Genomic DNA, 15,490 nt, shown 5'->3' with positions numbered 1-15,490 from the left:
GACAGACCGAGATAGATAGATAGATAGATAGAGATAGATAGATAGATAGATAGATAGATAGATAGATAGATAGATAGATAGATAGATAGATAGATAGATAGATAGATAGATAGACAGACAGACAGACAGACAGACAGACAGACAGACAGACAGACAGATATATAGATATATAGACAGATAGGTAGATAGGTAGATAGATAGATACATAGATAGATAGACAGACAGACAGACAGACAGACAGACAGACAGACAGACATAGATAGACAGACAGACAGATATACAGACAGACAGATACATAGATACACAGATAGATAGATAGACAGACAGACAGACAGACAGACAGATATAGACAGACAGATAGATAGATAGATGGGCTAGTATAGAGAGATAGGCAGACAGCCAGATAGCATTAGCATAACTTCTTGTAGAAAGTAAACAAACAATTAAAGGCGGAGTCCACGATGTTTGAAAAACGTTTTGGAAAAGGAGACGGGCCGACTACCAAAACACACTTATAGCCAATCAAATCAAATCAAATGCCGGGTTGCGTATGTGTGGGGCGGGTCTATCAACAGAAGGTCCAGATTCTATTGGGGTAGGGGCGTGTTTGTTTAGGCGATTTCAAATATCAACACTGGCTTTCAAACATCATGGACTCCGCCTTTAACATACTTGTGCGTGCTGGTTTGACGGGGGACCATAATCCTGCTGAAATGGGTGTATGCGATCTTCACCACAAACGAATTCAGGCAGCATGACTCAAATCCTGGAAGCTGAGTGAGGCACGTCGTCACATCTGGTTGCGGGGTAAGAGCCTCGAACAGCGATCAAAACGCACACACTTCCCTACAGCTGGGGAGAGAGTCGGGACTTTCCCGGTTGGCCGGTCTGATAATAGTTATACATTGGGAGTTATATTAGCAACACCGCCTGTTGGTCTGATGTGCGGCCGGTTCCCGCAGCCCGCTGGTCAAACTGTGCAGCCTCTCTGCTCAACAAATATAAAAGTGCTCAACCTGTTCGGCCGGTCCAATCAGGTCCAGGATCTATAAAAATACGGGGATCAGTGATTGGTTTCTAGCCTGTCGTCCTTTGATGTAAAAAGCCGCAGAACGCCTGTTTATTGCAGTATGTATGCGGTCGGATTCGAGCCCGCTGCAGCTGCTGACCGCTGCTTCTGTGTATAAAATGATCGTGTGATTCGTTATGATCGCATAAACAATATAACAAAACTTCATTTTACTTCACATAAAAATATATTTTTTATATTATATGATAGACTAGTAAGTGTGGATTAAGGATGTTTAAAACTCTCTAGCTTGGTGGTCAGGACATGAATGGATTAAATCAGCAGATTTGCAAAGCTTTATTTATCTACACATATATCATAAATAATAATTAGCAGGGTAACTTTGCAGTATACCACATTATATATTTCCTATTATGTATATATGATTTCCATATTATAAACGTAAGTATTAATAAAACTGCAATAAATGTCTCGTCTATTTCTATGGCTCTGGCTGAGGCTTTCATCCACTTCTACCCAACGTGACGTCATCGCCGAATTGCTTAAAAAAACCGTTAATACCCAAAACGTTAAAAAAATGGTCTTTAAGACCTTTTTTGAGACATTTTAAAAGTGATATACATATCTTGAGTGATTTATGTACCCATTAATCAACAGTGGTGGTTAACCTGCAACACGCCCTTTAATCATGCTGCAGAGGCCAATATAGAAAAAGAATTGAAGCTACACCAATTTTAAATGAATCAAAAGTGTAAATAAGTAGTTTTTGAACTAAATAATCATATGTCTAAACGTACAGGACTACGTTCTCAGAGCTAATAATACGTTTGTTGTAAAAGAAACAAGAGACTCTTATCAGAAGAACTACATTAATTAAAAGCTAATATATATATATATTATTCAAGCTTTATATTACATTCACTTTCTAAGCAGTGGTATTTGACAGAACACTTTCATATACACTGTTACCACTTACATTCTTTATTATATAAGCAAAAAGCTACTTCTATAGACAATTAATCTACATAGCATTATGCAAAGACCGAAGCCAAGGGATAAGTCTTGGGTTTAAAAAAAGTTATACTCTATAATGATCGGTACAACAAGGAGAAAGCATTAAAGACTAAAGTCTAATTTTGTAAGACAGCAGGGGGCAGTATGGAGTAAATCAACAAAAACACAAAGCCATAGTATAACTTTGGCTCAAATTTGTTTTTCAGCTATGGCTGTGAGTCCCACTGCTAATTTATCAAAGCCCTGAGTAGAGTGGTTTACTACTGGATTACTGACCAGCATTGAAATATACTTGTGCAGATATGAAAGTACCTTCACACAACCAATATACAAAGTAGAGCCCGACTTCAGTCAGTCTCTCAGTTCAGTCCCGCAGTCACGCTGTGTCTTCACAACACCTGGTATTAAGATGCGCTTTGGTTGATTGGATTATAAGTGGACAAAAGAGACACATTCTCGTTTACATTTGGTGTTTTTAATCCGTCTCTTTTGTCCACTTGCGAGTTGTTAATGCAAGCGGAAGAAATGATGCGAGGCGGAGAACTGACGCGTTTAAACTGACGTGCAGTCTGTGGGAGTGGCTGCTTTTGTTGTTATTGAACATGCTCATTTTAAAGCAACTGATTAAAGCAACACTAAAGAGTTATTGCTCTTTGCTCCCCCTACAGGTTAGACGCGTAATTGTTCATTAGCACTGTCGTAAATACTGCAGCATAGCTGGCTCTGATTGGATTGTAGGTCTGCCGTAAAGCAAGTTTTTGTAGTTTTCACTCGAACTACAGGACCACTACCCGACGGTTGGAAACTTCTTTAGTGCGGTTTTGGCCGACAGAGGGCTGCAAAGCGAATGTGAAAGTGCCATTCACCCTGTTTTGAGTGAATGAACCACTGAAACTTTTTTGGAAACGTTATTTTATGGTAAAAAAAAACTCTTTGGTGTTGCTTTAAATAAGCTCGCACAAATTTACACCCTTGCTAAATAAAAGACGCTTTAGTTTCATACAAGTTTAAAGTCCCGGCAGAACACTGTAGGTTCGAGTCATATATAAATAGTACACAACTTCATGTACTCCACAAGTTTCCATTTTCAAAATAAGTCCAATATAACGTTATTCTCGTAAAAACTGCCAATAATTCAAGCTATTTTGTTCTGATTGTGTTTTAAAGTTATTTATAATAAGTCAAGTTTACTGTTTAGTGCACTGATATCAGACTCATTTTGGATAATAAAGTTTATTGTTAACTTGTTAAACACCCGACTATTTTACATATCTTTGTCACGTCATTTTAAGTGTTTGATCACCACATTTGTGAGTGATCGTTGCAAAAAAGAATTTATATATAGTATTTAATGTATATAGTGAATTATATGTACAGTAGTATATGTGTTCTGTACTATAATATACACATAAACAATATCGGCAGATATAATATATATAGAGAGTGCACAATATATAAATGCACAGTATGTAATATACAAAAGATATAAAGGACAAGATGCATTTTACTTGTTTTCTTTCTCATAAACTTCAAAGGAGTACTTTGTGAATATTTGCCTAGAACATCATAAGCATATTCCGCTGAATGTGATATAAAAAAATTGCCTCAAAGCCCAAAATATTAAATTACAGAATACGTCTTAATATGCATAAAGTGGTGATGATATTACTATCCTTAATGATACAGCTGTTCAATTTTCTCCATCAAAGCACAAGATCAGCTTTAATTATCTAATCTCTCATGATTAAATCAAATCAAAATATAAATATGAATCAAAATGACTGAACTACAGAAAACTACCAACTTCCCTTCAATAATCTGATGCAGGGCACATGATTAAAAAACAATAAAACATACAGAATAAATGAACACCAGCACAGACAGAGATGTACAGTTGATGCCAAAATTATTAGCCCCCCTAATGAAATTAGACAAAACTCTTGATTTCTCCATAGAAAAGACCATTAACAACAAGTGTTTTTGCTGATTTGTTTCCAAAATAACAAAGACAAAATGTCCACTAAGTTTGATTAGGATGTTTAATTGAAATAGTGAGTTAAAACAAGAAAGGGCAAAAATGTAACATCCAAAATTATTAGCCCCCTGGTCATTAATAGTCAATAATAGGGGTGTGCAGCGGAGTCAGTATTTGTATCTGTATTTGTATCTGTAACAATCTCAAAATTATTTGTATCCGTATTTGTATTCGGATGGAACCGGAAGTGGGCGGGTCTTAACACGGAAGTTTGTCATATTACATGAAAATGGCATTTTAAATGAATGTTTGCTCTATTATAATTATAACTTAAATAACTGTAAATATTTATTAAAAATAATATTACAACATTTTTATCAAAAAGACAAATAACTTGATTCTCATTAATAATAGGAATGGAAAACAAACTTCTCATTTTCAAAGCCTCATACAGCTTGTGCCTATGTGCGTTGAACTTGAGAGCGTGTTGATTCTACATCAGCGTTTATTGTGTCTTTCAGCACAGTTACATATGTGACCCATTCTGTCTAAATGAGTGGGATGTTTTCAGAAAAAATAAGTAGCCTACATTAATCCCTCGTCTAGCGATTCAAATACTCTATTAATTAAACATCAATACGTTTTCTGAGAGTGAAATGATTAATAATAAGATGCGTGTCATGTCTGACATCTTGGTTTCAGTTTAAAAACATGCAGGAATTTGAAAATAAAATGCAGGACTTGCTTAATGTTTAAAGAGTTATTAAGAGAGATAAATTCGGAACTGATTTATGTTTAAAAGTTATTAAAATAGACAAGACTCGCGCTGACCAACAGATCCGAAACCCAACGCACAGACACGCAAGTACCTGCAGTGACAGAATAGTTCAAAAACATCTGTTCTGACAAAAATTTACGAAAGCATAATAAGCATTACAACAACTTGGTGAGCCTACAGCGTTTGCGCGAACAGAACAAATTGCTTAAAAAAACTTTCTCATTAATCTTTATCTAAATTAATAAATAATCAGATATTCGTTTAAAATGTCAAATAACAGTATGCTCTATCAGTTTTGACTTAGTTCAAAACAAGCAACATGATTTTAAACAAAAAGGTAATTAGAAAGATTTAATTCAAATGTTTCAGTTGTTATTTACTTACTTTATTTTTATGTTTATTGCAATTCATGTCATAATAATCTTCAGTTTAAATTTTGCTTTTAAAATGTTAAATTTTCATATTTTTATTTACTTATTTATTTTATATTCACCTAGATTGACACTGAAGCTTGCAATAATTAAAAGATCCTTTGTGATCGAAGTCAGACGGAGACGCGGAGTTATTAATGAATATTTTATTATCAGAGTGCATCATTTTATCAAGGTTTTCTGGTCTTGTGTAATTAAATTAAATAAAATAAACTAAAAGGGTTATTTTTAGTTGGGTTAAAAGAAGTTTGATATTAGCAGCATTTTCAAACTAATTCCATAACAGCTGGCGTTTCTAAATAAGGGATGCGCAGAAAATGTCATTCATGTCATTTTATAGATTGCACTCATTTACTTCACACACATATTATACGTGCTTTAAGGGGTTTATAATTTAGCGCTGTTCCAGTAAACACGTGATTATGTCTGGCCGAATATTTTTTCTGTTATTCGGATGAATTTGTTATTCGTTTTGAAGCCATTATCCGTGCCCTTCCGAATAACGTATTCGGCTTCGGGCACATCCCTAGTCAATAATATACCCTTTCTGAGCCACAACTGACAACAACCTCTTAAAGTAGTTCTTTACTAGGTAGCACAGGTCTCCTAAGGGGTTTTAGCCCATTCTTCCATTGCAAATTGCTCCAGCTGGTCCAAATTACGTGGGTTCCGAACATGGACATTCACTTTGAGCACTCGCCACAGATCCTCAATAGGATTGAGGTCTGTGCTCTGTGCGGACCACTCCTGGACCCTGGTTTTGGTATCCTTCAGGAACTTTTTCGACCAATTTCGATGTATGCTTTGGCTCATTGTCTTGTTGGAAGACCGAGTAACAACCTAAGGCTTGACTGCGAGCAGATTTCTGCATATTATCCCTTAAAATGTCAACATAATTTTATTTTTTCATGATGCCATGCACCCGAACAAGGCTCCCTGTGCCTGAGGCAGCAAAACAGCCCCACAGCATGATGCTCCCACCACCATATTTAACTTTGAGAATGGTGTTCTTAGGGTTGAAGGCCTCACCCTTTCTTCGCCAAACATAAGCAATATCCATGTGCCCAAACAGTTCCAATTTAGTTTCATCAGACCAAAGAACAGAATCCCAAAACTTATCTAATGTTCACAGGCAAACCTAAGTCTGGCTGTGATGTGCCGCAGTTTGAGTAAAGGGGTTCTTCTGGGATGATGGCCCTGAAGCCCACCACAACTGTGAACTGAACAACTGTGTTCCTTGAAACATCAACACCAGAAGAGGCAAGGTCAGCAACAATCATCTTGGCAGATGTCTGGAGCATCTTGCTGACATCTCTGGCTATCTTCCTCTCCAGAGTTCTTGAATTTTTGCGCTTATGCCCACGCCCAGGTTTCTTTCTTACATAACTTGTCTCCTTGTACTTGGCAATGATGCAACGTATAGCGGTTCTAGACACTGTGGAACGCTTGGAAATGGCAGTATAGCCTTCCCCCTTATCATGAGCCTCCACTATCTTCTTTCTGGGCTCAAGACTGATTTCCTTTGTCTTTGGCATGGTGAGTAAAAGTAGTCTCTCCCAATAATGTGTTCAAGTGCCCTGTTCTTCGGGGTCCTTTTATGCTGATTAAATGCTCAGGTGTTGTTAAGAAGCCAATTGACTGCACATGTGTGGTTTGAAAGTTTATTAATTAATTAGGTGTGTTTTAAAAGCAAAAATTCACATGGGGGCTAATATTTTTGACCACCACATTTTCACTATATTTGATGTAAAGAAAGCCTAAAAATGTATTTTATATTTGAAAGTGTACCAAAAGCTACTAAATAGAACTGGTGCATGTTTGATTATATCAAGATTTATCAATGCTGCAAACATTGGAAAGATCTTAAGGAAAACGTTACAAAATTCCTGGGGGGCTAATAATTTTGGCCTCAACTGTACAATTAAGAGAGAGGATGTAAGAAAAAGTATTGAAGCACTAACAGGAACTGCCAAAACTATTTGAATGGATTCTATGGTGAGGTTGATAGTTAAGTGCTTGGTTATGTTCTGCATTAAAACCAATAATTAATTCTGTTGTCATTTAAAAGTAGTCAGGTTAATGGGGGTTGTGCTACATTTTAAATTGCGTGGGGCCCCCAAGTCTTAGAGCTTTGAGATTGTGGCACTCCAGCAGAAAACTATCCATCTCTGGTCCACCCAAAAGTGGGTTGCTAAAGAAGAGGTTCTGATCTAGAGGCAGACCACTGTCTGACCCCCAGTCAGAATTAGACTCAGAGCTACCATTGGCAGACCCTTCTGTGGCTGTGGGCGGATAGCTGAGCTGCTCCAACTGCTCTACCAGATCATTAAATTGCATGGCCGAACTATCTTCTGAGCGTACAGAATATGCAGGGAAGTTAACCATCGAGCTGGCTTCAGAGAGGTTCTCTGATCCCGGCAGACGCAAGGAGGACGAGGAGTCGGGACCTCCAAAGCAGAGTGAAAATGAGTCACCTGCAGAGCCTAGCGGAAGGTTATCTAATGAGCTACACACCGAGCGGTTGTTGCCCAGAGAACTGGTCTCAGAGTGACCAAAGGCACTTTCAGAAAATGCATTAGCATTCCCATTAAGGTCTTCAATACCAAGAGCTAATATGGTGTCCTGCATAGAGCTTTCGGCAATGTTTGGAAATTTCTCAGCATTCTCTTCATCAAACCCACAACAGTAGGCCTCTGCACCACCAGCGTAAAATGACATTTCAGCTGGATCATCATCTATGTACTCCTCGCTAACATGCAGCTGAGTGCAGGCCATTGGGATCTGGTATGACATTTGTCTGGAGCGCATCAACTCCGCCTCAACAGCCTCAGGCATGAGAAAACCCTTTTTTGCCCCACCTCCCACTCCACTTAAATCACCCACCCCTTCTTGTTCACTATCCTCATTGCCATTTTGGGAGGGCCTTGCACTAAAGGAACTACTCTCTAAACACACAAACGCAGGGCCGCAGTCTCCTGCCGCCTGGATATGAGTGGCACCTGGGAAGGTGTAGGTGAATTGAGAGTTGATCTTGATGGAGTCCTGCTGTATGGGACTGAGAACTCTAGCAGACTGCTGCATCTGCTGGAGATGCTGGAGCTGGTTGAGGGTCTCTGCCCGAATGGGTGAGCTGTGGGAATGTAGGGAGTGAAAAGAGGCGGTGGCAGAGGAAGGAGATACTGGGGCCTTCAAACTATCATTGATAGACAGATTCTGAGATGGAAGGTTAGGGGAAAAAGAAAGAAAGCATTCAACACAGTCAGTTCTTATTTTTTTCCATTATTAGTTTGTATACAGTTGGTTATGTGATTTATCTTTGACAAGACTCTACTGACCTGTTTTGGTACATCAGAAGCTAAGAAACGAGCCGACGTGCGAATCTTACTGTTCCTCCTGTTACAAACAGCATAATCAGTACAAAGACAAGAAATTAATAATGATGGTCTCACAAAGCAAAGTCTAACACATCATACCAGTAATAAGTCAGACTTAAGAGAATTTACTTACCTCTGGTAGGTAGTTCTTCTCAAGCCACTTCCCCTCACATACTCAACCAACTGTTTTTGTGTCCTCCCACTGACATATAAGCATATATGTGTTTTAACAAACCAAGTCAAACTCGCATTATAATATCTACAAGACCACTAAAACAAATGCAGACACCTGTATCTAAATGAAGACCCTCTGCTAAAGAAAACTGCTTTAGATTTAGGCTGAGGCTGATCTAACAGACGGAAAAATGAGTGATGCTCCACACAGTTCTTCCAGAAAATCTTACAGTGATCCCGACTGGCCATCAGAAACTCCAGCGTATCCTGATGAGGTCCCTGTGGAGTGAAAGGTTGAAAAGCCCATGAGAAAAGTTTGATTCTAAGAACCCAAAAGGTGAAATGAGGAAACACATGGTCCTGATTCTTAGCACCCATGTAAGTGATCCCTACAGAATAACAAAACTCTGAAAACATGTTTACTATCGGTTTACTATCCAAGCAAACTCTTGAGTTTCAAAACATTACTTCTGTTATTTATGTGCCAAGTGAATGTTTTGTTGAATCTTAACTGATAGACCTTAGCCAAAACCACAAGATGTGCTGGTGCTTTCCCTGGTCTGTGTTTACCAAAATTACAAACTTTTTATTTATTGTATTGAGTGGATTTATGTATAGATGTCTTAAAGGGATAGTTGAAACACTGAAAAAATGAAAATTCTGTCATCATTTACTCACTCTCATGTTGTTACAAACCCACATAATTTTTTTTTGTTCTGATGAACACTAAGTCAGATATTTTGAAGAAAGTTTTGGTGCTTTTTCATTGCATAGTACCCCACGGTTTGGTTTGGGTCAGCTTACTTTTGTGAGCATTTCCACTGGGTGCAGTACATAGTACCCGATACTCTTTTACTACCACCTTGATTTGGGTTACAAGCCACCCGAGCTGATACCAAAACATGACACGAAAACACTGTAGATCACAATCTGTGTATCATTCGTTCATTCACTTTTTTAATTGAAACCAAAAATGAAAAAATGAAAAAACTACTTGTTTATTCAATATTTGTTTCAAAACCAAAACGAAAAAACGGTAAACGATTCGTTTTTCCAAATTTCGTTTTTGTGCTCAAAACAAAAATGGAAAAAACAGATAACAAGCAATAAGGACTCACATTTTATTTTATTTTTATCTATGGATGCCCAATGGGTTGGGATGCCAGTGGCTTGACCCTTTCTAAAGGTCTGCATTCCTGTAGCTTCGATAAGATTCTTGCGGGGCAGTATTAAATAAATAAAAAGACGGTAGCCATCAGAACTCTTGTGTAATTTAGATGTGAACAGGCGGTCTTGACAATCGCTTATTAAGTTATGAAGTAACGAATACTGTTTCCGGGACCGTGTCCAAGCCTCCGCTTATTTCTAGGGCTGGTTGATCCGAAAACCATTTTTTGAGCTTCAAAGCTCTAGTAGAAATCAAATCAGATATTTGAAGCTTCGGAAGGAGGGGCTGAACATATATTTCTCTTTAATAAAGGCAGGAATCTGTGTGTGTGTGTGTGTGTGTGTATGCGTGTGTGTCTGTCTGTCTACAATTTTATTATGTGGCAATTGTGTTGCTGCGGACTCAAGGGAGTGTAGTGCCTTTTTTTCGTGCAATATGGACATGTGATACGTTAAGAATTAATAAACTTTAAAAATACTACAGAATAGCGCAAGCCGGAAGCGGCGTGCCTATCACGCGTCCTGCGAGAACAGCATTAGTGAAACAAAACACAAGAGCAATACTTTTAATAAGGTAGCTGAATATTTTTCTAACAAACAAACACTCCCGTATCAGAAATTATCAGCACAGTAATTACTGACAACGTAAAGGGTAGGCTATTTAAACAAAACAACGAAAATAAATGAACGAAGTTCAACAAACTGTTATAAAACGGTAGCATACATTCAAAATCAAGTTTATTTATAACACTTACACCATCTAATATGTTTTTTTCATCAGTAGAACAATAAAGAAGATATTTTGCAGAAACCCCAGTGCTCTGTCATGCAAGTCAACCGATCCGCACACTTTAAGAGCGAAAGCATATACATGTATATCCAATACAAAAGTAATCCCCCATGACTCCGTGTGATATAAGAAACTGAACAATATTTACACACTATTAGCGTGAATGCCAATGCAGGAAGCGTGCTTTCCGTTTGAGGCGATCTTCTACTGGTGGCGTTTGGTGGCTGTTGGCTATGGATGTTGATCTATCTGCGCCACCTATAGAGCGGGAGTGTGAAGCGCACTTCCTGCTTGGCAAAAGCTCTGCATTAACGCTGTAAAATATTTATATATATATATATATATATATATATATATATATATATATATATATATATACATATATTTATATATATTTATATATATATATATATATATATATTTACATATATTCAAATCTCAAAACTGAAAATCGAATGTCAAGCCACGGAACGAATATTCGAATATTCTGGTCCAGCCCTACTAATTTCAATAGAGGATCTCATATGAACAGCCACTATTTTACACATTTACGAAAAAATTATTAACTCACAGTGTAGGCTACGATGCAGTCTCCAGGCTTACAGCATCACAGACAGCAATATATTAATAATTGGTAAAAAATCTAAGTCCATGAGTTAATGTCTAATCATCTCAAATTTTTCTATGGAGATAAAAATAGGATCAGGTGTTTTTGCATTATGATAGGAGTGCATAAAATCGTGATTTGATTTCATTTAATTTCCCTATGGCATTAGAGAGAGGTTGGACCTGGCATCCTTTCACAGAACAGCCTATGCACTTTACTCAACACTCTTTGCTTTACGGATGTTTGAAAAAATACTTGATTTATTAGTAGGGCAAAGATGTAGTCATAGCCTATAGAATTTAGAGAGATATTTAATTTATTTTCTGTTACATTTTGCATTGACAGTAATTGTAATTTTTAATCTGCCATGAAAACCTGGCAAGATGTATTCCAGTGATGCCACAGGTGCACCTGAAAGGAGAGAGCGGTCAGCCGTTGTGGTCGGTATTTGGAGGAGAGATGCTAAAACTGTTGAAACAGATGTTGGTCAGGGCCGGAGGGAGACTCATGCCCTAGAGTTTCATTCCATAGAAGATAGACTGGCCTCAGTAGCCTACATAAGTCTGCAATAGTGCACTGTTCTCTGCAGCTTTGCAATTCATTTTATTTTTCAAATATATAATATATAATGTAATGCAAATCCAGTAGCCTAAACAATTATGATTTTGCCATAATTATGCAGCCGTGCCATACAGGATTTAAATATTATTCAATTCAACTTATTCAAAAAACACTGAAGGGGAACAAATGTGTTTGCGTTTTCCCCTATATTTCAATTTATTTATTTCTGTTTAAAATGCCCAAATTATCAATTTTGTGCTGCATCCTTGTCACTTTTCAGAGATTTTTGCGTTTTGATATTGTTTTGATTGTGTTACATTACTTTTCTGGCAGCAGGCGCTGCAGTCAGCGCAGCCGAAGACGTCAGCGTCTGAGCTCGCTCACGAGCTTTGCAGTTTCTGCTGCATTTTGCTATCTGAGGAATTAAAACGTGTAAGAAACGCTCACAACATTTCCAAACCCCAGTACAGTAATGTGCAGTTAACCTCTGTGTAGAAAATGTATGGTTTAAAATATGACCGTTGCAACGTTATATTAGTAGAGATTTCTAGATTCATCTTCTTGGCACAACGCCAACGTTTGCCAGAGTTCACGGGGGCGCAGAATCACACATGCTCACATATAAGCTAAAATTTAATAAAAATTCAAGTGCTATAGCTTATGTCATTATCGTTGTTAATATATTTTATGGTTTTAAAATTACATTAATTTCATAGGAAAATGCAATTCTTGTGCAAAATGCATAAATGACACAATTAAACAAGTCATTAAACAAAACGTAAATAAACAAAACATGCTGTTTCAGATGTAAATATGATGCCAATATGTCATTAATCCGATTTAATAGTATTTGATATAAAAGTTAGTCAACACTTTTATTTTGAAGGTTTTTGCATTAAGGCCGGAGCGCTCAGAATGTTGCCATGGAAAAGTTTGAAAACTCTATAATATAATTTGTTTGATGTATGTGAATGCACAAATTTCTGTGAGCTTTGCACACTGTGCCCCCTTAAAAAAACTGGTGCATGACGCCCCTGCTTGAGATTATATGTTTGGTTAAAAAGTTTGGAAACCCCTGATATACATTACACAAGCAAGATTTATCAAGTAGGCTATAGGGGAAACAGATGGAAAATTAAAAATCCTTATCTGAATTATTTAGTACTTAGATCATATACTACCAAATAATGCAAGTAAGGCCTACCTTGTGTCAAAAAAAGAACAAACATATAAACTTTCAAAACTTTGTTTTACTTGAGAAGACACCATATTCATATGAAACTTATTTTTCCCATAAACTAATGAATGTTGCATCAAATAGATTTTTGTTAAGATATGTTATATTGATTAATATTATTGTTAAATGATTAAGATAAAAAACAATCTGTAGATCTTTTCCTTTTAGAGACCGTTAGTACGAAGAAGGATTAGGGCCAAGCTAAAATAAAAAAATAAAACCATCTCGAGATAAAAAACATTAAAATGCGAGAATAAAGTCATTATTTAAAGAGAAAAAAGTCAGACTTAATATAATTTCGAGAATAAAGTCGTTATTTAACGAGAATTAAGTTGATATTTAAAGAGAATAAAGTCCAAAAATTTTGAGAATGAAGTCAATATATTCAGTTAAAACTTATTATTTACGTTTTTTACTGCATTAACACAGTGATATAAACACACTAAATTCACTACACACTATCATACATTATTAATAGCAGAAAAGCCCAGAATGTGTTTGATTTCATTGAAGGAAACAAACTTGCCCTTTAGCGGTTTGTGTTCTTATTCTGGGATCTTCTGCTTGCCTGTACACAGAATGTTTTTATTAATAAAATGTTTGCTGAATATGGTGTTTTAATATTACTGTGTAGATGCATTAAGCCACACTCAGTGTTGTCTTTTAGGGTTTTATAAGGGTCTGCACTTAATGTAAAGCTTTTATATTGTTGCTTTCATAAGAACACGCCTAAAGTGAAACGTATTCGTTGCATTTATCTCAATTGTTAGTTCACAAAGCTGCAGAGTCTTTCCATTCCTCCCTCGGCCATACGATCAATATCCCCCATCATCTGTGCACTTTCATTTAGGTGCGCCTCCATGTGGGTATACTTTACCCTACCCAATTAACAAAACCTATTATTCATCACGATATTCTGTTCATTGCATGCCTGTTTTATTAAGGTGTGCACAGAATTTTGTTTGTTCACATTATCTCCCCCCATATTGCCTTTTTTATGAGGGAGATTCCTTAAATTGCCTTTCTGAGCTCATCTCCCTCATATTGTTTGATTCATAAGACAGGTAGCTATAATTTGGTATCTGCTTTGCAGATCTGCTTGTTCACATCACTCCAGACACGTTAATGTAAAAATATGACATTATCATCAAAATATTACAACTTTATGCTTGTTAAATAATGACTTTATGCTCGTTAAATAACGACTTTATGCTCGTTAAGTAACAACTTTATGCTCGTTAAATAAGACTTTATGCTCGTTAAATAACGACTTTGTGCTCGTTAAATAACGACTTTGTGCTCGTTAAATAACGACTTTAAGCTCATAATACCACTTAAGTAAATCGAATTTACTAACGTACTTCGCAGAACCCACTTGATCCACACAATCCTCCATCCTTGGGATTGGAAAAGCGTCAGGTTTGGTGATTTTATTGATTTTTCGATAATCCGTACAAAACCTAAACGTTCCGTCCGGTTTACTAACTAATAAGCATGGCGAAGCCCAGCTCGAACAGGAAGGTTTGGCAATGTTATTTTGTAGCATGTATTGAATCTCCGACTCCAATTTTATCCGCTTTTCAACCGGAACATGATAAAAGCGCTGACGTATAGGTGAAACATCACCCACGTCTACGTCGTGCTCTATTAAAGGAGTTTGTGATGGAACATCCCCAAACAGTGACGGAAACTCAGATATCAATTGTGACAGTTCAACTCCTTGTAACGGTGATAAATGGGTCAGCAAGCCATCCAAATTTTTTAAAGTCTCTGAATTTTTTAAACGCGGTTGCATTACAACATCATCCAAAATTCGAACCCCCTCCATCTCTCCCAGAACAGACTGACCTAGCCCAGTTATACAACTCACCACCGCAGATGGTTTAACATCAACTTGGTCACAGTCACGGGAAAAAAAAAGGTTTCAATAGATTCACGTGACAGATTTGAGTTACTTTTTTCCTGTCCGGAGTCGCAATCTCATAATTAAGATCGGATATAACACGCACGACAGTATATGGTCCCGCAAATCTTGTGCAAAACGGAGAGCCTACTAAAGGTAACAAAGCCAAAACCTGATCACCCGTATTATATGCACATTGTTCCGACTTGCGATCAAATAGCTTTTTCATCTTTATTTGCGCTTTTTCTAGATTTTTCCATGCAGCTTGACCAGCAAAGAACAAGCGCCTGCGAAAACCGTTCATATACTCCAGCAAACTTTGTGGAGGTTGTTTTCCTTTTACATGATCACCCACAACAGCAAGTGGACCACGTACCTTATGTCCGAAAACCAATTCATTGGGACTAAACCCCAAACTAGACTGTGTAACCTGCCTTGCAGCTAACAAA

General features: G+C 37.2%; 1 protein-coding gene across 1 annotated transcript in view; it reads right to left on the bottom strand.

Moving 5' to 3' along the window:
- Positions 1–15,490, bottom strand: part of farp2 (FERM, RhoGEF and pleckstrin domain protein 2) — an 870,640-nt gene that overhangs the window by 527,782 nt on the left and 327,368 nt on the right. Inside the window, 4 exon segments of the mRNA XM_065266701.2 lie at positions 8,228–8,441; positions 8,564–8,621; positions 8,736–8,804; positions 8,892–9,055. Of these exon segments, the coding sequence (XP_065122773.2) occupies positions 8,228–8,441; positions 8,564–8,621; positions 8,736–8,804; positions 8,892–9,055 (505 nt within the window).

Source organism: Paramisgurnus dabryanus, chromosome 7, assembly GCF_030506205.2.
Source record: "Paramisgurnus dabryanus chromosome 7, PD_genome_1.1, whole genome shotgun sequence".
Lineage (NCBI taxonomy): Eukaryota > Metazoa > Chordata > Actinopteri > Cypriniformes > Cobitidae > Paramisgurnus > Paramisgurnus dabryanus.
Note: the sequence above shows the minus strand (reverse complement) of the source record. Positions and strands in the feature narration are given on the sequence as shown.